General features: G+C 35.5%; 2 protein-coding genes across 5 annotated transcripts in view; both read right to left on the reverse strand.

The window, feature by feature from the left end:
* Positions 1 to 1,092: 1,092 nt before the first annotated feature.
* The window catches only part of LOC131425303 (RYamide receptor-like), a 420,424-nt gene continuing 397,018 nt past the window's right edge, over positions 1,093 to 24,498 (reverse strand). For 3 of the 4 annotated variants that reach the window (XM_058587091.1, XM_058587090.1, XM_058587092.1), the window contains exons 8-9: positions 16,138 to 16,226; positions 1,093 to 1,229 (exon numbers count right to left, since the gene is read on the reverse strand). In XM_058587091.1, the coding sequence (XP_058443074.1) occupies positions 1,197 to 1,229; positions 16,138 to 16,226 (122 nt within the window). In that variant the 3' untranslated portion in view covers positions 1,093 to 1,196. The remainder of the gene's footprint in view (positions 1,230 to 16,137; positions 16,227 to 24,498) is intronic. The other variant, XM_058587093.1, reaches the window with a different exon arrangement.
* Positions 21,394 to 22,694, reverse strand: LOC131425304 (leucine-rich repeat-containing protein 19-like). Its single transcript, XM_058587094.1, has 2 exons — positions 22,538 to 22,694; positions 21,394 to 22,480 (listed from the first exon to the last, which is right to left on the reverse strand). The coding sequence occupies exons 1-2, from the start codon at positions 22,558 to 22,560 to the stop codon at positions 21,628 to 21,630; spliced, it is 876 nt and encodes a 291-aa protein (XP_058443077.1). The 5' UTR covers positions 22,561 to 22,694; the 3' UTR covers positions 21,394 to 21,627.

The raw sequence follows: 24,498 nt of genomic DNA on the forward strand, positions 1-24,498 counted from the left end.
TCATTGAGTTTGTAAGAAGCGGTGATGTTCTGATTGAAGATTCCAAAGCCAGTGGACCTGTTGATGTTTGATCCGTCAGTGTAAAACATCTTTTCACAGTTGACTGTTCTGAATTTGTTATTAAAAATATTTGGGGCCACTTGGGGGCGTACGTGATCCGGGATTCCACGAATTTCTTCTTTCATGGATGTATCGAAAAACACAGTAGAATTAGAAGTATCCAAGAAATGAGCACGGTTGGGAATATATGAAGAAGGATTGATATTTTGAGCCATGAAATTAAAGTACAAGGACATGAAACGGATCTGAGAATTGAGCTCGATAAGCCTTTCGAAGTTTTCAATCACCATCGGATTCAAGATGTCGCATTGGATTAGCAATCGATATGAGAGATCCCAGAATCGATTTTTCAACGGTAAGACGCCCGCGAGCACTTCGAGACTCATCGTGTGAGTCCACTGCATGCAACCTAAGGCAATACGCAAACAACGATACTGAATTCTTTCTAGTTTAATGAAAGGGGTGTTCGCGGCGGATCGGAAGCAGAAGCATTCTATTATTTGACATCAACACGGAAACAGTTTCCACATCTTCTAACTCGAACCGACTCAGTTGTATTTTCACTGTTGAAGCTGTCTGACCCCGGGTGATTTATGCAATAAGCTATTTATTTATTTTTGTTTGCATTATTTTTATCCAAGATCCAGAGGCTTATTACATCAGAAATTTCGGAGAATGGCTGGACATTAATTACAATATAATTATCTTAAGTCTATTCAAGAATATCGAATGTATGTTGTTTTTTCCTGCACCTTTCCGAAATTACATACAACTTTCACATAAATTACACATTCTTAGCATCATTTCACTTATTTAGCACACATCTTTAACACAGTCGAAAACATTCCTGTTCGGGTACAACGGAATTGAGAACGGTTTCCGGCCAACTTCCTCTAGCGGATGCGACCGTTTTGTTTTCCAGCGGAACCGCCGCTGATGTCGGAGATCCCACTGCTGGTAGGCTGTCTGTAATCGACGTCGACAACGTCAATGGCTACCCCTGCTCTTCCCTCTTCCGGTATTGCCGCTCGGAGATCTGCTTCCCTATCTCCCACAACTGTCTCCTCCAGACGATTGTCCGAACTGCCGCCAAAGCCGAAGTCAAGCACCCTTCAATCATAGCTTTGTTGATGATATCACCGCAGCAGGGAAGTTTCGGTTGATTGGACCTGTGTGGCAATTAGAAATAAGTGCATAATTAGACAACACCGATAAGCACATCACTTTGTCACAGTGACTATTAGTTATTCACTCCTTTTTACAATTGGCATGACCTCAGTAAGTGTATCATTATTGATTATAATATATTATTGTGAGAAACCCCGCTTTTTGATTTAATAAAGTGCAATGGGGTTATGTTTTGCGATCTGACAGAAAATACATGTTGATTAAGTAATGATTTTGTTCCTTCCTACAACACTACTAAATTATTATCTCTGGAGTACGTGCAACTTAATGTAGTGTTTCAGTCATTTGAGAGTGTATTCGACGCATTTTGCGCTAAATCGTATGCAGAGTTAGCTGCACCCGCTCAAATTTCAATTGAATATTCTGATTCTATGTCACGAAAACTCATTTACCCCACTTTTTTTTATTGAAATTAATACAATCGATGAATGACAAATCCTATAAATCCTAATTGACCGTCTACTGATAATGACTAACGATTGGAGCAGTTCTGGTGTCGATTTGTTTCGCTCTTAAAAGTGATGGTATAAAATTTTTAACACACTTTACCCTATAATTCCGAAACCAGAAGTCGGATCCAGAAACTCAGAAGTTTTTTATAGAATCATAAGACCACTCATTTGAATTTTAGTTTGTAAAAAACGGGCACGCCATCATCTTTTAGAAAAATTAGTACACTTATTTATATTTTTTGCACATTTTACCCCATAACTTCGGAACCAGAAGTCCTATCCAAACAAAATGCAGGAAGCGGATGACGACCCTTTCATTTGAATCTGAGTTTGTGAAAATCGGTTCATCCGCTTCTATGAAATTGGAGTGATTTCAGGTTTGGAGTACACGATCACATTTTTTTATACTTCCGAAATCTGAAACGAAGATCCGGTATACCCAAAATCAATATATTTGGCCATCAACTAATCGAATCTGTCCAAATCAAGAATTAAATTAGTATTTGAATGTATTTGATGGAATTTTTCGGCCCCATGCCTAAAAACACGTCCCTGAAAATGAAATTTTTATATCTATCAGTTTGTAATTCCGGAACCGGCAGTCGTATCCGTATGAAATTTGGTAAGTGATATGGGGATGTACGACCTTTTTTTGTAAAAATTGGATAAGCGGTCTCTGAAAAAATCGATGAAACGTTTTTTGTTCATTTTGCACATTTTACCCCGTAATCAAGATGAAATTCAATAACAACTTATGAGACCATAAGACCTTTCATTTGAATCTTTGTTGAAGAGTATCGGTTGAGCGGTCTTCGAGAAAATCGAGTACTCTTTTTCTTCATTTTTTCCCGTTACTCCCGAGCCGGAAGTTCGATCCGGGTAAAGTTCAATAGCAGCCTATGGGACCAAGAGACCTTTTATTTAAATCTAAAGGGTGTAGCCGGGTTTTCATATAAAAACTGACCCCAAACAGAAAAAAATTGATATACGCTGTTTGACAGGGTTTATATTGGAGATGATTTTCCCAAAATGTTAACCCTTTAACTGCCATATTGGTAGAGTTAAGGTGGTTCTTCTGATTTTCATTTTATTTGATATTTTCTAAAACCTCTTTATCAAAAAAACTGAAAAAGATCAGGAAAATCTTAGGAATTATGAGAAACTTTTCCGATTTTTTTCAGAATTTTTCAAAATGTATTTCAAGTGAAAAAAATGTGCAAAATTTTCGATTTTTTTTAAATCGCACTTACAATTTTGGTACAACTCTAGATTTTACATCAAAAATAAATCATTTATGAGTACATTACGCTGCATTTTTTTCAGATTTTTAAAAAATGTGGACGGGTATAATATCAGACTTTGAAAAAATAAATCATTCGGAGAGCCACGCGTTTCCATCAAATTGTCATCATCCGATGGAGACGCTTGGTATTTAGTTCTAAGATCATATATCACATGCCCTTAGAACTAAATACCATGCGTTTCCATCTACAACTTGAGCTCAGGGCTTGAGTATTGACGTAATTAATAATGAAAAATAAAATTTTATTACTTATATTATTTACACATGCCCGCACGCCTGGCTCGATTTACCAAGCAATGATGTAGGGAACGCATTAGTGAACATGTGTGCCAGCGGACTGTTGTAATTCGTTTCTAACTTCAACATCTTGCGGGATAGTCTGGAGGTTTCGAGGTTAGCTATTAGCAGTGCTAAGAAATACTATAAACCAGATAGAAATCAAGTCGAAGCGCCTGCAGCAAGTCCCGAAGACCCAAAAAGAACGTATAATTTCGCATCGTGGATTTTCTATACAAACAAAATGTTATTTTGAACTTAATATTTTCAGTTTTTTGCTGATTCCTAAAGAGGATCCCTTTATTAAATAGTTTCGGAAAATCGTATTGTTTTATTGCTTCAATCGAAATATTTATTAACACTCCTAATACCAAGCCTAAAAAAGTTACGCGAAGCACCAAGCCTCAAAAAAAGTTGGAACGGTAACTTTGAGCTATCCTAACTCAGTTGTTACTTGACCAATTTCGATAAGTATTTCCCCCTCGAATTTTGTGAAGTTTGTAGATTATTTTAAGTATATCATTATTGATGATCTTTTATGAAAAACTAATGAAAATCTGATTTTTCCCGTTCCAAGTTTTTTTTCAAGCTCAAAATGTGCCCTATCTGCATTCATGCGGCACCTGCATCGCGAATCGGATATTGAGAACTTCAACTTTACCGAGTCATAACTTTGTTGTTAGTCAACCGATCTTCAAAATTTGTTCACCATTGGAAAGGTAATACTTTCAGAAATAAAATGCACTGAAAAAAAAAAACTAACAATAGGGTTGTCTACCCAAAGTTATAATGAAAACTGTAGATAGATGATCTAAGAAAAGGCGAGACTTTTTAAAATGATCGTAAATATCTCGCAATTCAAAGCGATGACTTATATATTTTAAACACATCATTCGATTGCTAGTGATACCAGCTACAATTTTCGCTCAACTACCATTCCTGCACAATCAAAAGAAAACTTTAAAAAATCGATAAATTTATAAATATATATGAGTTTTTCTTTTTTTTTTTACATGTTTGTATATAACTCAAAAATTAAAGCGATGACATGTACATTTTTTTGATTCAAAATATTGGAATCATTACCAGAAACAATGTATTGATGACCAAAATTATATATCCGTTCAAAGAATTTCAAGAAATTTGGTACAATACAGAGATTTTCTATTATTGGGAAAATTTTGCCAAACAACATGAAATCAAAACTTTTAAATTTTATGACATATATTTTTTTATTATTTCAGATGGAAGTTTATTATGAACAAAATTTACAAAAAAAAAAACTGAAACTTGAATTTCAATGAAAATTTTAAAAATTTTAGTAAACAACCTAAAACTCTAAAAATAGTTATATTTTTGTATTGGACGCAAAATCTAAACAATATTTATGCACAACCCAAACGCAATTGATAACTACTAAAATTCAGATTTTGTTGTAGGTTTGCCGTAGAATCTCAAAAAATAGGTAAAAGATCAGAAATTTTAAAATTTCCGAGTTAAATTGCAATTTAGGGGGACAAAAACATTTGTGGCTTAACCTTATACTATAGAGCTATGATGTCTTCAAAACAAATGATCAGTGAAGATAAGCCATATGTCGATGTACATGGTATTAGGGTGGCTCTTATTATTAAGGTGTTCCAAAATTTATTTTCCGGATGTATTTAGGTAGAGGACAACATTCTTCGGCAAAATTGTAGATAAACTTATATCGAGCGGCTTTGCTGAGGGCACCATAGTAGTATCTGCAACGATTTAAGTGTTACAGCTATTTTTAAAGAGCAACTTAGGGTGTTCCTCCAAAATAAGATATTTTGCTCTAGCATTTACATTTTTCTCTTTTCGTATAGGTATCCTTGAACATCTTTTAGAGTTTGTTAAAACCAATTTTTTAATGACTGGCGTATTCAGGTAGCGTTTTCTGAACCGAAGTTATGAGCAAAACTAGTTCAAAAACAGGTTATTTTTAAACTGCTATATCTAACATTGAGGCAAACGAAGAAAAATCTGTTTCTTGTATTTCACAGAAAATATTTTCGAGCATAAAAAAAGGCGAAGATATTTTTTTAAAATTTTTTTGTATTATGTTCATATATTGAGTTTTTTCATTGAAAAATATTCGTATCATATAAGTCATTTATTAGCTATATATGAAAATAAGGTATTTTTGTCTTCTAGAGTGTCAAATTAATTCAAGTGCATATTCGGGAAGAAATCGTAGAATGGTGTCGCTTTTGTAAAATCTCTAAGGTCTCTCGGTGGTTTTAGGTTTTATCAACCGTGCATTTTGGCATCTGCAGATCGTTCAGCATCCTTTCGGGGATGCAGGATGATTTATTTCTTTATGTTTTGTGCTGTTTTCCCACCTCACCCAATTCCCAATTCCTTTCCATGTTCCTTTTATCCTTTCCTTCCCATCAGGAAGTTGATGAGAACCTACGGCAAGGCACGAATCTCCAAATAATTAGGGGAACATGCCACTTGAGCAAATTAGTTCTGATAACATAGGTGCAGGGTTTCATTCAGTGAATAACATTCAAACGAAGAGGTTGTTTTTCGAGACGAAGACAACTGTAAGCTGCAAATAGATTGGTTGGTTGGTGCTAATCGCCATAGTTACTGCAAAGCCAATATTCGGGGCGATTCCAGTTCCATAAGTACCTGAAATAGTGGAACTCACTTCACTGAGAAAGATGGCCTAACCGATTTGAGAACTGTTTCATTTTGTAGGTCACACTAGCACTTACTTCATGTTTTTCAAAAATCAAACAAAACTGTTTGAAGAATACATTTTTTATATGAGAATAAGAGAGAAATGAGAAAGGATCATCACACCACTAGGTGGATAAAAACAGGTTTTACTTAATTTCGTGTGATTTTTTGTGCTAAATTCAGAATTCTACTTTTTCTGAATTGTTTACTAATAGAAAATTCAAATAATTTTCAAATTCTGTACATTTCGAAATAATTCTAAGTTTGTGATATTTCAATTTTAATATTCTATCGATTATAAGGATAGCGATGTTGTTTAGGATAGCGGAAAATTTATAATATATGTTTTTGTTCTTAATAGATTGTAAAACAAAAATCAAGCAATAATTTATTCTAGAATTGTAGTTGGTTTCTTTTGCCATGGGTTAGTATATGAAAATCATATAATTTTACGTTCTATTTCTTATTGTACAAAGCCATTGAAATAATTTAAAATTTTCGTGTTGTCACAACATTTATTTCATTAATTGAAACAAATTCTACGTCTCTTTGAAACAGATGAAATCAAAACGGATTCCAATATTTTCACTTTGATTTGCAGAAACGTTGGAACGCAATATATATCAGAAATTTTGAAATTTCCGATCTTCTACCGAATTTTTGAGATTTTACGGAAAACATAAAACAAAAAAACCTAATTTTAGTAGTTATCAATTCCGTTTGGGTTGTGCATAAAATTTGTTTAGATCTTTTGTCCAATACAAAAACATAATTATTTTTAAAGTTTAGGTATATTTACCAAAATTTTTAAGATTTTCAGTGAATTCCAAGTTTCAGTTTTTTTGTAAATTTTGTTCATAATAAATTTCCAACTAAAATAATAAAAAAATATATGTCATAAAATGTCAAAGTTTTGATTTGATTTTTTTGGCAAAATTTTCCCAATAATAGAAATTTTCTGTATTTGTACCAAATTTCTTGATATTCTTTGAACGTAGTTGTAGTTGAGCGAAAATTGTAGCTGGTATCACTAGCAATCGACTTATGTTTAAAAATATATATGTCATCGCTCTGAATTTCAAGATATTTACGATCATTGTGAAAAGTCTCATCTTTTCTTAGGTCATCTATCTACAGTTTTCATTATAACTTTGGGTAGACAGCCCTATTGTTAGTTTTTTTTCAGTGCATTTTATTTGTGGAAGTAGTACCTTTCCAATGGTGAACAAGTTTTGAAGATCGATTGACTAACAACAAAGTTATGACTCGGTAAAGTTGAAGTATTCAATATTTTCTATGAGACGTTTATGCCAAAGGAAAGAAAATAGGAAAGCAGATAGGGCATATTGGGCGCGTGAAAAAAACTTGGAACGGGAAAAATCAAATTTTCATTGGTTTTCCTTTACCAATCGTCTGCTACAAAGTTTTGGAATCAATCTACGAACTTCACAAAATTCGAGTGTGTAAAATTTATTGAGATTCATTGAAAAACAGCTGAGCTATGACAGCTCAAAGTTACCGTTCCAACTTTTTTTGAGGCTTGGTATTTGGAGTGTTAACTAAAAATGAATGAGAAACTAAGCCTATGTGTAAAAATTGAATTTCAAACGCTTTCGCAAATATAGTTCATCGAATTTACTTGCACTTATTGGTCTTTTTCTGGTGTTTCGTGGAGTACTTGTCGCACGTATCAGCTCAAGCCGATTTATTATGTATCCGTATAATAAAACCTAAATATTTGTCAATTCATTAGTTCTGATTCATGTTTCTCTCAACGATCCTTTCTTATGAAAGTTCTTTCTTAAGCCCTGATCTCAAGTTGTAGATGGAAACGCATGGTATTTAGTTCTAAGTAGGGCATGTGATATAACAGATCGGCTGAAAAGTTCGTATCGTTTCTATGAGAGGGCGCCACTAGAATTAAATCCATACCATTTTCAGTTAGTACCAACCTTCAAAAGATACGTGTATAAATTTGACAGCTCTCTGATTATTAGTTTGTGAGATATTGCATTTTGAGTGAAGCTACTTTTGTGAAAAAAATGGAAAAAAAGGAATTTCGTGTGTTGATGAAACACTACTTTTTGATGAAAAAAAAGTGCCGCCGATACCAAAAATGGCTTGATGAGTGTTATCCAGACTCTGCACCGGGCGAAGCAACAATTCGTAAGTGGTTTGCAAAATTTCGTACTGGTCATATGAGCACCGAAGACGATGAACGCAGTGGACGTCCAAAAGAGGCTGTTACCGATGAAAACGTGAAAAAAGTCCACAAAATGATTTTCAATGACCGTAAAGTGAAGTTGATCGAGATAGCTGAACCCTAGAGATATCAAAGGAACGTGTTGGACATATTATTCACGAATATTTGTATATGAGAAAGCTTTGGGCAAAATGGGTGCCGCGTGAGCTCCCAATCGATCAAAAACAACAATGATGATGATTCTGAGCAGTGTTTGGAGCTGTTATATCGAAATAAAACCGATTTTTTTCGTCGATATATAACAATGGACGAAACATGGCTCCATCACTTCACTCCGGAGTCCAATCGACAGTCAGCTGAGTGGACAGCACGCGATGAACCGAACCCAAAGCGTGGAAAGACTCAACAATCGGCCGGTATGGTTATGGCGTCTGTATTTTGGGATTCGCATGGTATAATTTTCATCGACTACCTTGAAAAGGGAAAACCATCAACAGTGACTATTATATAGAGTTATTAGAGCGTTTGAAGGACGAAATTTCAAAAAACGGCCTCATTTGAAGAAAAAAAAAGTTTTGTTTCATCAAGACAATGCACCGTGTCACAAGTCGATGAAAACCATGATGAAATTGAACGAATTGGGCTTCGAATTGCTCCCTCATCCACCGTATTCTCTAGATTTGGCCCCCAGTGACTTTTTCCTGTTCTCAGACCTCAAGAGAATGCTCGCTGGTAAAAAATTTAGAAGCAATGAAGAGGTAATCGCTGAAACTGAGGCCTATTTTGAGGCAAAGGACAAATCGTACTACAAAAATGGTATCGAAAAGTTGGAAGATCGCTATAATCGCTGTATCGCCTCTGATGGCAATTATGTTGAATAATAAAAACGAATTTTGGCAAAAAAATGTGTGTTTCTATTAAACGATACTAACTTTTCAGCCGAACTGTTATGATCTTAGAACTAAATACCATTCGTCTCCATCGGATGATGACAATTTGATGGAGACGCATGCCTTTCCGAATGATTTAATTTTAAAGTCTGATATTAAACCCGTCCACATTTTTTAAAAATCTAAAAAAATGCAGCGTAATGAACTCATAAATGATTTATTTTTGATGTAAAATCTAGAGTGGTACCAAAATTGTAAGTGCAATTTAAAAAAAATCCAAAATTTTGAAAAAAATTTTTCACATGAAATACATTTTGAAAAACTCTGAAAAAAAATCAGAAAGGTTCCCCATAATTCCTAAAATATTTCTAATTTTATTGAATTTTTTTGATAGAGAGGTTTTTGACAAAATCAAATAAAATGAAAATCAGAAGAACCACCCTAACTTCACCAATATGGTAGTTAAAGGGTTAAAATTTTGGGAAAATCATCTCCAATATAAACCCTTTCAAACAGCGTATACCATTTTTTGTTCTGTTTGGGGGCAGTTTTTATATGAAACCCCGGCTACACCCTTTGTGAAAATCGGTCTAGCCATCTCCGAGGAAATCGAGTGAACATTTTTGTTACATTCACACATACACACACGCACACACACACAGACTTTTGCTAAATTCGTCGAGCTGAGTCGAAAGGTATATCACATTCGGTTCTCCAGGTTTCGATTAAAAAGTCGGTTTACGATTTTTTAAAATTTGGAGTATACTTTTAAAATATCAGACCACAATTGGTTTGAATGCATATTTGTTTCAGGGCACTTCTTAGGTCAAAAGTTATCTGGTCAAGATAGATTTTGTCATGAATACGACTTACTTTATTATGGGGCGCGTTTTTGATCGTGAATATCGAAATTTTTCAAGGCATCAGATTCATCAAAATGGAGGTTGAAAAAGTTTATTTCAATTACGACGGTAACGCTCTCTCGCAATGCGAAAATGAAAGTGTTGATGTAAAACACATCTTTATACTGGTATGGGTGAGGTTTCACCATCACGACAGCTCAACCATTCACACATGGTATCATACAAATGACTTTTTCAACGTTAAAAAATTGAATCGATGGATCATCCGCTGTATAGCCCTGATTCAGCTCCCAATAACCTCCTCTTATTCCCATTCGTCAACAATAAATTTTGTGGTCAACGTTTTTTGACGCCTGAGAAGTTGAATCGATTTAAGTGTTCAAAACGCATGTTTGAAAGTTACCTTGTCACGGTTTTAGGTTTTGTCGATTTTTAAAATTTAGAGTTGAGTGGTGTTCGATTTGAATCTTTCGAATTATTTTGATCATCTCTAGAAAATATAAATATCCTGCTAGCTATCGTCAGAGCTGTTGGAAAAGTTTTTGAGTTCACCTTTTAGCTAGGAATTTTTGTTTTTGTCCGTACAAAAGAACTAAGCAGAAAATTTGAGTAGAAATTAGTGCCTATCCTAGGTGCTCAGGAGTTGTGCTGCCATAAGCGTGAAAGATTATTTATGGATGACAAAACGCATGGAAGGATATAATAGCTGATTGATTAGCTAATTAATTATTCCTGCCAAACCTCATCATATTCCACTCAATCAGAAAATATCGGGTAATAAGCAAGATAAGGGCGAATAAACAGGCAAGATGACCAGTGGGTGGCAAACATGCCGGTATGCTGAAGAAAACGGGATGCGGAATGTTTGTAGCATCTGACAGTAAAGATCTGATTGCGGTTCTATTAGCAAATTGTTAATAAATGATATATTTAAGGAATAAATCAAAATGAAAATCTTCTTGGTATCCTAACAGTTCAGCCAAAGTGTTTCTTTCGATTCCGCTATACTAGTAGAGTATCTCACGGTTTCTTCGATCCAGGTCCGACTCTTCAAAAAAGTTCAAGCTAAAAAACTGCATACAGTATTGAAACATCATTCTTTGATAAAATAATGGCTCTCAATTCAAACCAACATCGTCGGAAACATCTTAACATCACATAGCTTAAAATGGCTTTTCGAAAGTAAAGAACAACCTCCTAAAATAGTGACACTCAAAAATACTAATCGGTTGTACAAACATCATGGTCATATTATATCTTCTGAGCCCTTCACGTGTTGAGAGCGAAATAATACGATACATCGTAAGCTACCGAGCGGTCGCATACAAATAACCTCCCTTCTACGCAACGACTTGGCTGACTATGCTTGTGTAAGTAGAATTGATTACAGACCCGACCACAGTAACTTATAATCCCATTGATTACTTTGTTACACGTTTCCTTGTTATGGTATACTTAGCTGGCACTTAGCATCGCTCTGTAAGTCATAACGGAACCGCATTAGCATGTATTAGCTTCATCAATGATGGTGACTGTTTTGTCTGTGTGGGTTCTGTCGTACAGAATATTCTTCGCTATGAGAGAGTTGGTGCTGTTCGAAGTTACTTATGAACTTATGAAGATGATTCTTGTGTATGACGGATGCATGATTGCATTATGCGGTAAGGATTATACATCCAGAGTAGCAACTCCGAAGTAAATTCATTGTAGTAACGCTGATATTAAATTCACGTTCGTTTAACAAAGAGTGGCCGTTGGCTGGTTGCTTCGATAACACTCAAATTTGAGCAAGCGGAATCGCAGTAACGTCATATCGTTGTATGCGCGATACATTCACAATTACATTGTCAATTTTTCTAAAAATACTGTTGAATGATTAAACCTATTAATTAAAATGTAAAATTAACTGAATTTTTGTACAGATGATGTTGGAAACTTGTCAAATAATTGTGTCAAATAAAACTGGCCTCTCCCGAAATCAGAAACAGAAACGAAAAACAAGTTTAAGAAATATTATGGGGCTGTTGATTGTGTAGATTACACCGTGAGCTATTTTTTTGTATGTTACAGGCGTTACGAAGCGTTGCATGCGTTAACTTTTTTTGTTAGTTATAAACGTTACGAAGTGCTACTAGGCGTAACGAAGCGTTACATGCGTTCCTTTTTTATACTTTATAAGTGTTTTAGGCAGTACGAAGCGTTACATGCGTTACTTTTTGGGTAAATTAATAACGTTACGAAGTGCTACATGCGTTACTTTTTTGTAACTTATAGGCGTTACGAAATGTTACATTGTTGTCATTGTCTAACAGCTATAGTCCTGGGGTATCCTTTGCTGTATCAAGAATATGTCTCCATATAACTCGGTCTATGGCTGCTCGTCGCCACACTCAAGGCACGGATGCTTCGGAGATCACCCTCCACTTCACCTTGCTTGCTGCGCTCCTCTTCTTCTTGTACCAGTCGAATTTAATTCAAGAACCATTTTCACTGGGCTGTCGTCCGACATCCTTATGACATGCCCAGCCCACCGTAGACGTCCGATTTTAGCTGTCCGCACGATGGTTGGTTCTCCTAGCAGCTGGTGCAATTCGTGATTCATACGCCGTCTCCACGTTCCGTCTTCCATCTGCACTCCGCCATAGATAATCCTCAGTACTTTTATTTCGAAAACACTGAGGGCGCGTTGGTCCTCTGCCGACATAATCCAGGTCTCGTGGCCATAGAGAACAACCGGTCTAATGAGCGTTTTGTAGATGGTCAATTTCGTGTGGTGGCGTACTTTTCTCGATCGCTGGGTTTTTCGGAGTCTAAAGTACGCACGATTCCCTGCCAAAATACGTCACTGAATTTCTCTGCTGGTGTCACACGGAACGACCGAAATCAGCATTTTCGCGAAAAATTTAGTTGATTTGCTGATTTTAGTTAGTTATTTTTTGAGACAACTAAAAAAATCTTACTTTTGCTGATTTAGATTTTTTATTCTCATTCCCTTAATAATAATAAAATATTTGTTGAAATGACTATTTTTTTTAGTTGAATTCACAAATTAAACGTACTGTCATTTCTTAGCTAAGGCACACTTCATATCCAGTCAACTAATTTTTTAGTTGAATTAAAGAAATATAATGTTGTTTTCAACCAATATGAATGGTTGAATTGGCTTCTGCAATCTGCAGCTATATGGCGCCCTGTCACCGAAACGGTAACACCTTAATGACTACTAGCCACTAGATGGCACACTACTGCCGAAAAAAATTCAGACGCGGTTGTCTTTTCTATATTGGCAGGTATAAATACGATGTTGTGTTGGAGAAAAAGACATAAACGAAACGTAAACATCTTTTTGAATTTTTTTTCTTCTAAATCACTGTTTGTTCATTCTCACTGAAAACTTTGAGCACTCGGAAAAAAACCGAATACAAGTAGTACACCGGACGGCGCAGCTCGGAAGGTTTGAAGATACAAAAAAACTTCATCACAATTAGAGTGAAACATTCGAAATTCACTTCACTGTTCCGCGTAAAAACATTATTACGCACAATCGCTTCAAGTGCGCACAAATTCTGAATAAATACGATTTCCACTAACAGTTTACTACATTTTTACATATCGGTTTAGAAATTTAAATAAAGATATATCGAACACATGCGAAAAACATCAAAACAATGTTCAAGCAGTTTCAATAAGACTGTCCTTTTTAGCTTTTTAATGGATCGTTTTGCTTTGACACTTCTCATGAGTTTTTGGCTAATAAACTTGTTAATAATACCCATTTCAGTTTTGGTTTTTTGTGCTGTCCTTCAGTAATGATGGTGATAGATATATAGAAACAAATTTTCTGATTTTAATAACAAAATTAGTTGTCAATGAGAATTTCGTGTTGGATTGAAATATTGCTGGTTTGAGTCCAGGATATTCACCAACTAAACACATTCTCTAAAACTAAGAGTTTTTTCAGCAAAGTAACTTCTCAATTTTAACTAATTTTATAGTTATTTTGGAAATTTTGTTGTTAAAATCAACTAATTCAAAAACAGTAATACGAATTAGGCGCAGAGCTAATTTCGGTCGTTCCGTGCATCATCGGCGTTCACCCAAATACACGAACTCGTCAACCACCTCGACATCGTCACTGTTATGTGTTATGTCTGTTCCGCGCCTTTTTTGTAAGTTATAGACGTTACGAAGCGTTACATGCGATATTTTTTGTGAGTTAGAACATTACGAAGTGTTACAAGTGTTACTCGTTTGTAAGTTTTAAGTATTACATGCGTTACATTTTATTAATTTTGGGCGTTACTTTTTTGTGAGCTAGTCACAAATTCTATTTGAATACTCCATAATGACAGTTCCAGTAAAAAAAGTTTTAAGTGTCTGTTAAAAACGCTGGGAAAAGGCACACCGAGAATTAGATACATAAATAATCTCCCGAAATGAAATCCTGGGTACGGGCCTGGAGATTGTTATGAAAAAAAAATTATAAAAATGTAGTATCTAAGATATGACCTAGTTTTTTTATTTCGTTTATTTATACCCGGGTTTAACCAAGTTGCGGTCGTTCGCCGGTTGTGACCTAGTTTCTTTGCATGTTTAAACAATAAATAGAGACATTAACACTGCTAAAAGCTACTTGGTACTAAATATCAACCGACTATTCGACGTTTTATTCGAATAAAATGCTTATTTAGTCGACGGAAAATATTACATCGATAAGGTTTATTCGTATTTTGTAGCAGACGACAACTGGCAAACTCGTTTAGTAGGAAGATCCCACGAAAAGATAGTGTTAGGGATAAAACTTTTGTTTAGAAAAGTCTCTTTTCATAAAAAAAGAACAGGGGCGTTTTAGTTGAGGCTTTGTACGAGGCGCTTTATACGACTTCCCTTTACAAACTTCAAAAGGAACCGAATCACAATGATCGATAAAATTCACAGAAGCTCTATATCCAGATGTTGACAAAATCGCATTGTCTCACGAGCCTCGCACGAGATGTAAGTGGAAGCAGACTTCCGCCAGTTTCTGGGACTACTGTTCTCACGGCTCATCATAAGTTTGATGTCCCAGAAGACGTTAGAAAGCAGAAGGTGTGAAAGTTTACCAAAAAATGCTTGTTTTATATAATATGTTGAACGATTTTTCGATCGCGGACTACTGAGCACATGGATTTAAATGAAAAAGCTACATTGAATACAAAATCGCTTGGTGACGAAGGATAAAAGTCTGGAAAAATATGTAAAACTAGAACGGAGTAATCTTATTTCATCTCAACGCACTCTCTGGGGCTCCCGATGTTCGACCATTGTTCATTCCATTATTCAATTATTCAGAATGTGGATATTTCATTTCAATAAGGCTAAGTGAAGAAAATAATTTTCAATGATTATTGTAGAAATGACAAAAATTGATTGATTTAAACACATTTTCCAAAACGACCATATTTTCAGTTCTTTTGCTTGCCTTAGACATAATGCCCGAGCTGCCGTATAATATGCCCCAAAACAAAAGACATTATGATCCACAATAACGATACATTATGAATGTCAAAACAGAAAAAAAGCAGAAAAAGAAATATTACTTGCATCAGAAATTATTTGTTGCGTCATCAACTGATTACAATCGGGAAGCAACATTTTCGATCCTCACAGCGCTACATTACCACAGTTAAACAAATTATCCTAGTTTTGAATAAATGGTAAATTAAAATTAGAACTTAGGCAGTGAAGCGAATGTGTAAAATTATTATATAAAAAATAGATTGGATGAAAATACGCACGAATTATTGAATTTGGGAAACATAGACACAAAAATTAAATATATTAATTATAATAACTGATACTTTGTGCAACGTTTTTATTTTAAATTTCATAAAACTGCTCAGTGGGACCTCATTTTCCAACACAATGCCATTTTTAGCACAATATTATTTTGCAACAGCTTCGCTTCCAGTTTCTGATTTTCTCGCGATAACGGAAGTGATAGGCAATTTGATTTAAAACGTGGAAATCTCCTGCTATGCTTTCCATGTCATTGTCACTTTAAATAAAGAGTATGCAATCAGAATATAATATTGATTTCGAATTCTTCACAAAAGTAAAAGTTGCATGGTTTTCAATTCAATGAAGAAGTTAATTAATTCCTTACTTCCTGCTGTTAGGCGAAGTGTCACTGGTTTGAAAGATTTCTCACCTGTTGCACATTGAGAGCAGTCTTCCTTCTGGTGCTTATGTACGTGGTGCATGTGTTAACTCGATGCAGATGCGATATTTCATCGATTCCTGTTGAAAGAAGTGTAGCGTGGTTAGAAGGTTTTCCGGGGAAAGTTTGATAACGTATTCTTGTTTTGTATCCACAATTTGATATTGCGATTGAAATCTTAAAAAAAACTGTTCAAGGCTCATTAACTGTACAATCGTGCATAAAAATTTAAAGCGGATGTGAAAATGCGGTGGATGGCTTATTACATTGTTTTTATAGGATGAAAAACATTGAAAAAAGTTTTAATTAGAAAAGGGACAATTTGAAAATGTGCCAATAAGATGATTTTGTTTCACGACTCGGGATCTATATTAGATTAAACAATATAATTAATTAACGTGACCCTTTTAAAAACTTGCTTATTACCCGCTTTTGTTATTGATGTCAGTTGACTTTTTGTATCTGCGCTATGAATGTATGTAAAACGGAAAAGAGCAAGAATGCAAAGTCCTGATGGCATTACATTCCGATACTTCACTGACGATTTTTAGGTCTACAAACAAGAAAAATGTATGTGTTGTGCTATAATCGCGCTTCATACATTTTTTACTTCCCTTGTATCATTCAATCAAGATAAGTAATTGAAAGTAACAATTTTCGATAATCAGCCTAAAATCATTTCAGGATGACTTTTATGTTTGGGGGATTGAATGTTGTTGATTAAAATGAAAGGGTTCAAAGGGTTGGGATGGTCCCGAACACGAGCTTTGCTAAGAGCCCCGTTATATTTAATAGAAAATCAATTGACGATTGAACTTTATTTTTAAAATTACTTAAAAATTCTGTGATTTATCGAAGCCAAGCAGAGCCATGGTATTACATTCCTTTTGTGGAATTTGACCTTCTGTTTCAACAGACTGGGGATTTATCATGCTCGTTGTAAAGTAAAGAAATATAATGATGTTGTATTTTTGCAGTGGAGTTTGGCCATTATGTTCTTATTGAATTTAGTTGATAGTATATGGTTGAATCATTGCATGGCTAGTGGTATGATTTTATTGGCATTATGAATCTCTCGGGTGTATTGAATCGCCGATTCACTAATTTTTTTCCAACGATGGCGGCATATCGACGTTACGCTGTTTCTATAAATGTTTAGCGCCATTCGGTGTAGGTTTTCATTACTAATTGACAATATCTGACGCTATGTTGCAAATTGTCTGGTCAATTTTAGAACATTCAGAATTGATCCAACAACGAAACATCAACTGTTTGACTATAAAAGATAGTTTTTATATTCCTTGAAATGGTCTACAGCAAAGGTAGAAACAAAATGGCATAAATTTAACCATTCTGTATCAACTTTGTTGCCGATTTTTGGCATACAGAGCCATTGCATGTCTAGTGCTACGATCCTATTGATACTAACAATCCTACTTTGCTCGATACGATAACTGATTTACGAGACTAGTAGATTATACTCTGAAATTCGAGTCTTCTCTCAGTTCGATAACGGAAAAAACTGACCAAGTTAGATGACTTGAAATATTGTGATTGGAATTTTCTGGTCAGCGGAAGGTTGCGGGGTAGAATTTTGAGATTTTTTGTCAGGTCGGTGCTTTGAGACTCAAACTGGAAAGATTCTTAGTGTGAGTTAGAATTTTTTACTAGCCATTATATTGTACATGCACTGCTGAATTGGTAGCTTTGTAATTTGACAGAACAGATCAAGTTAAACATCGCAATAAAGAACCCTGACTTGATTGTATCGCTGGTTTGTACAAATGATCGAAAATTTTAGATATGGAAACTCACTTTCTTCACCAAAACATAATTATGAGAGCTCTGTTTTTGACATCCAGTATAGTGTTTTCAAGGAATAGTAAATTCAAGGAATACGGCAAAAACTGTCAAAATAATACTAATAAACCGGAAAACTCTTTTTTGCATTTCAAAACTACCTCGTTCCGAGAATATCCATATTGTAAGGGTTTTCAAGGAATATCAACAAACCGCAAGTCGCCATCTTGAATTTCAGAACTACCTCAAACATCGTTTTCCGACATCTACTCATCAATTCCGTTCTGAAGATATCCATATTGTTAGGGGTTTTAAACAATCTCAATAAACCGGAAGCCGCCATCTTGGATTTTGAAACGAGCCCAAACATTACTTTCTTGCACTTACTCTTCACATCCGCTCCGAAAATAGCCATATGATGCGCGGTTTCCACATTCATTATACAAAACTTTTTTTACGAAGTAAATTCCAAATAACGTAAACTTTTTCTACAAACTACCTCTTTTTACGAACCCCATGATTTTTGACGTCTTACATTATTATGGGGCACTCTTTCATAATTTCGGTTCCAAACGAAATTATTGAATTTTATCTGGATCGAACTTCTGGTTCCGGAGCAACGAAACTAAATGTGTTCAATATAGTGTACTGCTATGTAGAAAGAAAGCACAAGAACCTGTCTGAGAAAGAAGCACAAGAACCTGTCTGTTTTTTGAGATTACGTTATTGAAAAATTTTTCAGGATTTTTTTAAATCGGGAATCTGAACAAGAAAGTATGTCCGGACAATGTTGTATGGGATTTAATGACCTCTAATTTGAATCGATGTTTCAGAAAATATGTTAAGCCATTTTGGAAGAAAGTGAAATAAACAGTAATTTTATTACGTATTTTGCATGGGGTCTTTCGACCTTTCATTTTAATCTACTCCAAACTATATCAATTTATAGGCTGGCAATTTAATTTCTGGTTAAACGAACCGCTTCACCAGATTCTTCGCTAAACCGAATTCTTTTAATTTATGCACACCAAAAAAAATAATAATACAGGGGACTTAATTCCTCATACGATGTAATTCATAAAGACCTAATCTGTCAAACGACGGAAAATTTCACTTGTAATGACTTAATGTTAGATTATCATGAATTTTACTGGTTTGACTGTAACTTGCATTCTGCTAGCAGGTGTGGCTGTATGCATTTAAATGCTCCTTTTACCAGCCATGCAGATGTGTGCTTCTGTGGCTCAATCAATTAACAGACGTACTTGTGATCCAATGATTCTCGGTTCAAGTCGCGGCGGGTTGCTATCAGTGTTTTTTTTATTTCAACGAATTTCATGTCATGGAGTTTTAGACACAATATTAAATGTTCTTCCACGTGAATTTGCGTGAACTGCGACGCTCGATTTATGTGCATCGAATAAGATGTAAAATAACAGGGATTTTTTTTAAGTGTGTGGTAAACGATGTCCAAACGATGTCCGATGTAATCTTCGTTGAAGCAGCCTGTTGATCGTAGAGTTCGTTGCGAGGCGCGGAAGTCGATCAGGGACAGGATCTTTGGAGAGTCGATTTCGCCGTTTATAATCTTCACCACAAACGCAGCTTGTTGAATCTTCCTTCGTCGTTCCAGGGTGTCAAGACCTAACAGGCGACATCGATCAGGGTACGGTGGCAAATTCAAGGGATTTCGCCAGGGGAGATCTCTCAGCGCTAGCCGAATAAATATTTTTTGAACACGCTCAATTCGCAAGTTCCAAACGAGTTCATATGGACTCCATACCAAACTGGCATTTTACAGCAATGGCCGCACTAAGGAACAGTATAACGCCTTCAAACAATACGGATCCTTGAAATCTCCGCCGATGTTAGCTCATAATCCGAGTTGTTTTTTGCCTTAGATATTAAAGCAGAACAATGCTGATTAAAGGTAAGTTTTGCATCCAATATTACACCAAGGTCGTTAACATGATCAACTCTAGTAAGTTTTTGTCTATCAATTTTGTAGTCGAAGATTAATGAATGAAGTATTGGGTGAAGTGTTATTACTTGACATTTGGCAATGCTGATCACAGGATGGTTTCGTCGACACCAGGCGACAAATTTACCGAGCAGTTCTAGAAGATGGACGCAGTCCTCATAATTACAAATTACTAAGTACAGTTTCAAATCATCGGTGTAGATCAGTTTGCATCCACAACCAAGCAGCAAATTGGCATCGTTGAAAAGTCGTTGAAATTACAATGTTATGAGTGTTTGAAACTTCAAACCGTCGTTTAAAGTGACGACAAAAAACAGGTTATTTTTTTTCTATTGCACTCAAAAATGATTCAATTTAAAGCTAACTTTAGTTGCTGGCCGTACAAACCGACTTCGGCCGGTTTTTAAATTTTGGGTTTGAAAGTACCGCAAATAGTGGTCAAAACTCCAAAATGGAACTATCTCACTTTTCTCTGAGATGGCCCTGCCGATTTTCTCAAACTTAGTTTCAAATTATATTAAAGTTCCATAAGATAGTATAGAGTTTTGTCCAGATCCTTTTCATGGTTTTGGATTAATAAGATAAAGTGCGTTTAAATTTTTAAAGTGTCATTTGGAGTAACAATGTAAAAAAAACGTAAAAAAATTCTAGCTATAAACTGTTTCAATGTGTAGGTTACGTTTGTTGCTGGCCAGAAAATCTGCTGTTTTTATTTAAGAGTCAATGACAAATATTTTTATAACCCCACAGTAGTATTTGTGATAATAGAACGGAATTATTTCACCAATAGGTGGAGTAAAACAGGTTGTTTGCTTGTGAATTACTCTTTGAAAAACAGAATGGAAAAGGTTTCTTTTTACAAAGTATTGTAATCGGGTATGTAAAAAGGGCTTTGTACGATGATTCGATCGAATATCATGAGTGGAAGTAATATGATCATCGAAACCCAATATCCGCGGTTTCAATGTTCAAATTCTATGTATTTGGAGGGACAAAACGGCATCAGCTGAGTTTCTTAGATTCTTCAAAATAATCACAGAAAAACTTTACCATTGTCAACGCATTTGAACAAAATCTTCGGTCCGAAAAAATCGAAAAAGTTAGCGGCTGGACAAAGGCATCTTGCTCTTCGACAATGCATTGCGAACACTAAAAAGAGAAGTGCTACCTGACCCACTATACCGCCCAGATATAGAACCTTTGGATTTCTGTCTGTTTCAACAACTGACGCATTACCTTGCTAAATAACGGTTAATTTCATATGCATTGAAAAATTAAAAAATGGCATCAAATCGTTGATGAACCAGAATGCACAACATTTCTGTAAAAATTTTGCTACAGCAAAATCACGATTTAAGAAAAATAGTCTTTAAACGAATTTTTAGACCAGATAATATTACTTCTCAGACATATATAAAATGAAAGGGGGGAAATGGAGGAGGCATTGAAATGCCTTTACAGTTACCTTTAGTTTGTACGCACTTTATTCTTCACTGCGGAGCAAGAGTAGTGTTAGTGAAGTACGTTTATTTTTCATTTTGTAATCATAACAGGTTATACATTTTGGAGGCATGACATTAAAGTACTGCTTAGAATTGTATATAACATATTTTACCAAATAAGTAGTATCTTCTGGTTCTATTTTACTTTATTACACGCTCCACTTTCATAACGCATACTAAGAACCAAAATATGACTGCTTAGTTAATCGCGCATTCGATTGCGTGTACCTTAACCGTTCCATTTTCATTACAAACTTTCACCGGTAGAAAGCTCAAAGTCTCCACTTTGGTACCATCCAAAAACTGTAAGGTTTGTTTAAGCCAACTACAGTTCCATCTATTGGAGAACAGGTCTGTGCGGATCAGTTTATTAAAATTGTGCGGGAATCCATCAATGCGCATAAGTTGATTTTGCGAAACATAAAACCGTTCAAGATTGTCAGCTTTCAGATGTGTTAAATCCAACTCCGTGAGTTCGTTTCCGTGCAAAAACAGCTCGTTCAATTTGGGTAATGTCAAGGGCTTTGTCACACTGACCGATTTGATCTTGTTGTGACCTAAGTTCAGTTTTCGAAGTTTGTCCAATCCCTCAAATTGATCCAAGCGAACATATTCTATTTGATTCTCACACAAATCCAACACAGCCAGATTTTTCAAGTATTGGATATTATTTGGGATTACTTTTAGTATTCCGGCCAAGTCCAACAGTTCTAGGTTTTGGTTCTCCACTGGATCAATAGTAACATCCGATGTTCCGCAACGTAGGCTGGTGAAGGACTTCAAAGTAGGTTTTACATACACCCTCGGAGCATATCCATCCAGAATTGAAAGTTCTGTAGTTGATTCCGCCAGCCTAGCGGCAAACTCTGGGGAAAAGTAGTCGATGGTACAATTTTCCAGATGAATAGAGATTTCCTGAGGAAAACTATATCGTTCAGCATTTCTCGAATCCAAAACGAGATTTTGAATGCAGCATGATTGGTCCTGGTTTTGCCTGGAACAGCTCAAGTCGATCGAAGTGGGCGCAGCCAAAATGCTAACCGAAATTGAACTGGGGTGAAGGGTAGAATTATAATTATTTGTTTATAGAATTTCTGAAGTCACATACAGTAAAATAATCAGTACACCCATTTCAGCTTTCTCCTTCTGTGCTCTCTGCAGTGTGGCAATTGACTGTGATTCTTTGCATTTGTGCTCCCAGTAGACTGACAGAGTTGCTTGTTTATTTCAATCAAAAGGTAATTTAGTTTATGTGCTAACAATAACTGAGCAGAAATAGTTTCGCGTCCGAGATTTGCTTCAATTGCGTTCTTTTTCTTTTAATTTGTTCTTGACATTCGAACTGGAGCATGACCTTTATCTCAACGTTGTTCATCTTATTTAATGTGAGCAAACGAGAACATTTCAATATCGAAACGTAACGATGAATTATCAAATGTCTTGGAACTACATTCCGTTACGGAATTCGACGTTCTGTTTTTTACCAAACTTTGCATACAGAAAAGTTGCAGTTGAACTGTCATTAAGCAATATTACAGATCTTGTCTCGAACGTATGACAACAACCAACTTATGCTTTGAACTACCGATCTTAATAAATTTAATAGAAACTTTATTAAAATCAATTTGACTGAATTACTATTCAAATTCTCCTTTCCGTTTCGCTTTCGCCTTATCAGTGCTTCAGCTGCTCAAGATTCCACACAACTTCGATGCAATAGTGAAAAAAAGACTAACTAATCGGTTTTATGGTGTTCTTATAAATGCCTTATTATCGGTGTCCGTATAAATCACGATATCAACAGGTCAAGAGTGGGTTATATAAAACTCATGTAATAATAATAATTTCAATATCAAATATGATAACACACGACGAAAGTATGGGAAATATTAGAAATAGTATCATAAAATAACGCAAGCGCTATTCAATAAAATAAACATTTGTTTTACGAAGCAGTGAAAATATTCTACCGTGTGTCTAGAACCTAGAATCGTGACCTCATTAATGCTTTAATTATTCAATTATAGTCCTATTTCTATGGAAACCCATCCAACAGAAAACAACACACACACCACTTCGCAAGTATTCTTACTTTCTGCTTTGCCGTCAGACGCTGATTTGAGATTTTGTGTTCGTCTCTTTTGTTGCCTTATGGAGTACATCAGTATCATTATCTATTTGATGATCTCAGCTGATGGGTGGCACCAGTAACGATTGTCATTTTTGTTGTCATCGCAATCGATCGTTCCTTGTACACAACCCTTAATTTGTTTATAGTCTAATATGGTTAAGATGATCGCTTGGTGGATGTTAGCAGCCATCAGCACCTCATACATTAAAATTCGAAGATCGCAGGGTAGTTTCCAATTTTCGTCTAATACGCTATGAAGATATTACTTCAGGGTTGCAATCATAGCGTTGCTTAAATGAAATTAAATATCACCTCATTATAGGGTACCAGGTTTCGTCAGTCTTAATTTTCGAAATATACAGATTTTTATTTTGAATACTTGACATCCCTGCCCCGGCTGCATATAAAGACAGGTTCAAAGATTATATCGTTGATTCTGAACGATAACCATACTAGTATAAAGATGTGTTCCACATCCATACTTCCATTTTCGCATTGCGTGTGGACGTTGCCCGTCGTAATTGAATGTGTTAGTGACGGCTAATAGTTTATTAACTTCAAAAAAAAAATTTAAATAATTCTTTATAATGATCTGTGGGACTCAAAAGTGGTTCGAATTACCATGACCCATGGGATCTGCACTTAGGCAGAACTGAGATGACTCAGAGATGCATTAGGAACTCACAATGAATGCCGACTCAAATTCCGGATATCTTCACTGACCAGCGGTGTTTTCATACGCAGCACTCCCATGTAACTCTGACGACTTCCACTACTGCACACTGGAAACGCAAATCGCTATTGAAAAGTGTTCTCCCAATTAAATTTCTTTATACCATTCTGCTATCATCTTCATTCCAGCAGTCTTCGGCGTGGTTTTGCTATGTGTCCTGATACGAAAATTCTACGGCACAATTCTGCTGCTCACTTCATTCCAA

The sequence above is a fragment of the Malaya genurostris genome, chromosome 1, assembly GCF_030247185.1.
Source record: "Malaya genurostris strain Urasoe2022 chromosome 1, Malgen_1.1, whole genome shotgun sequence".
Lineage (NCBI taxonomy): Eukaryota > Metazoa > Arthropoda > Insecta > Diptera > Culicidae > Malaya > Malaya genurostris.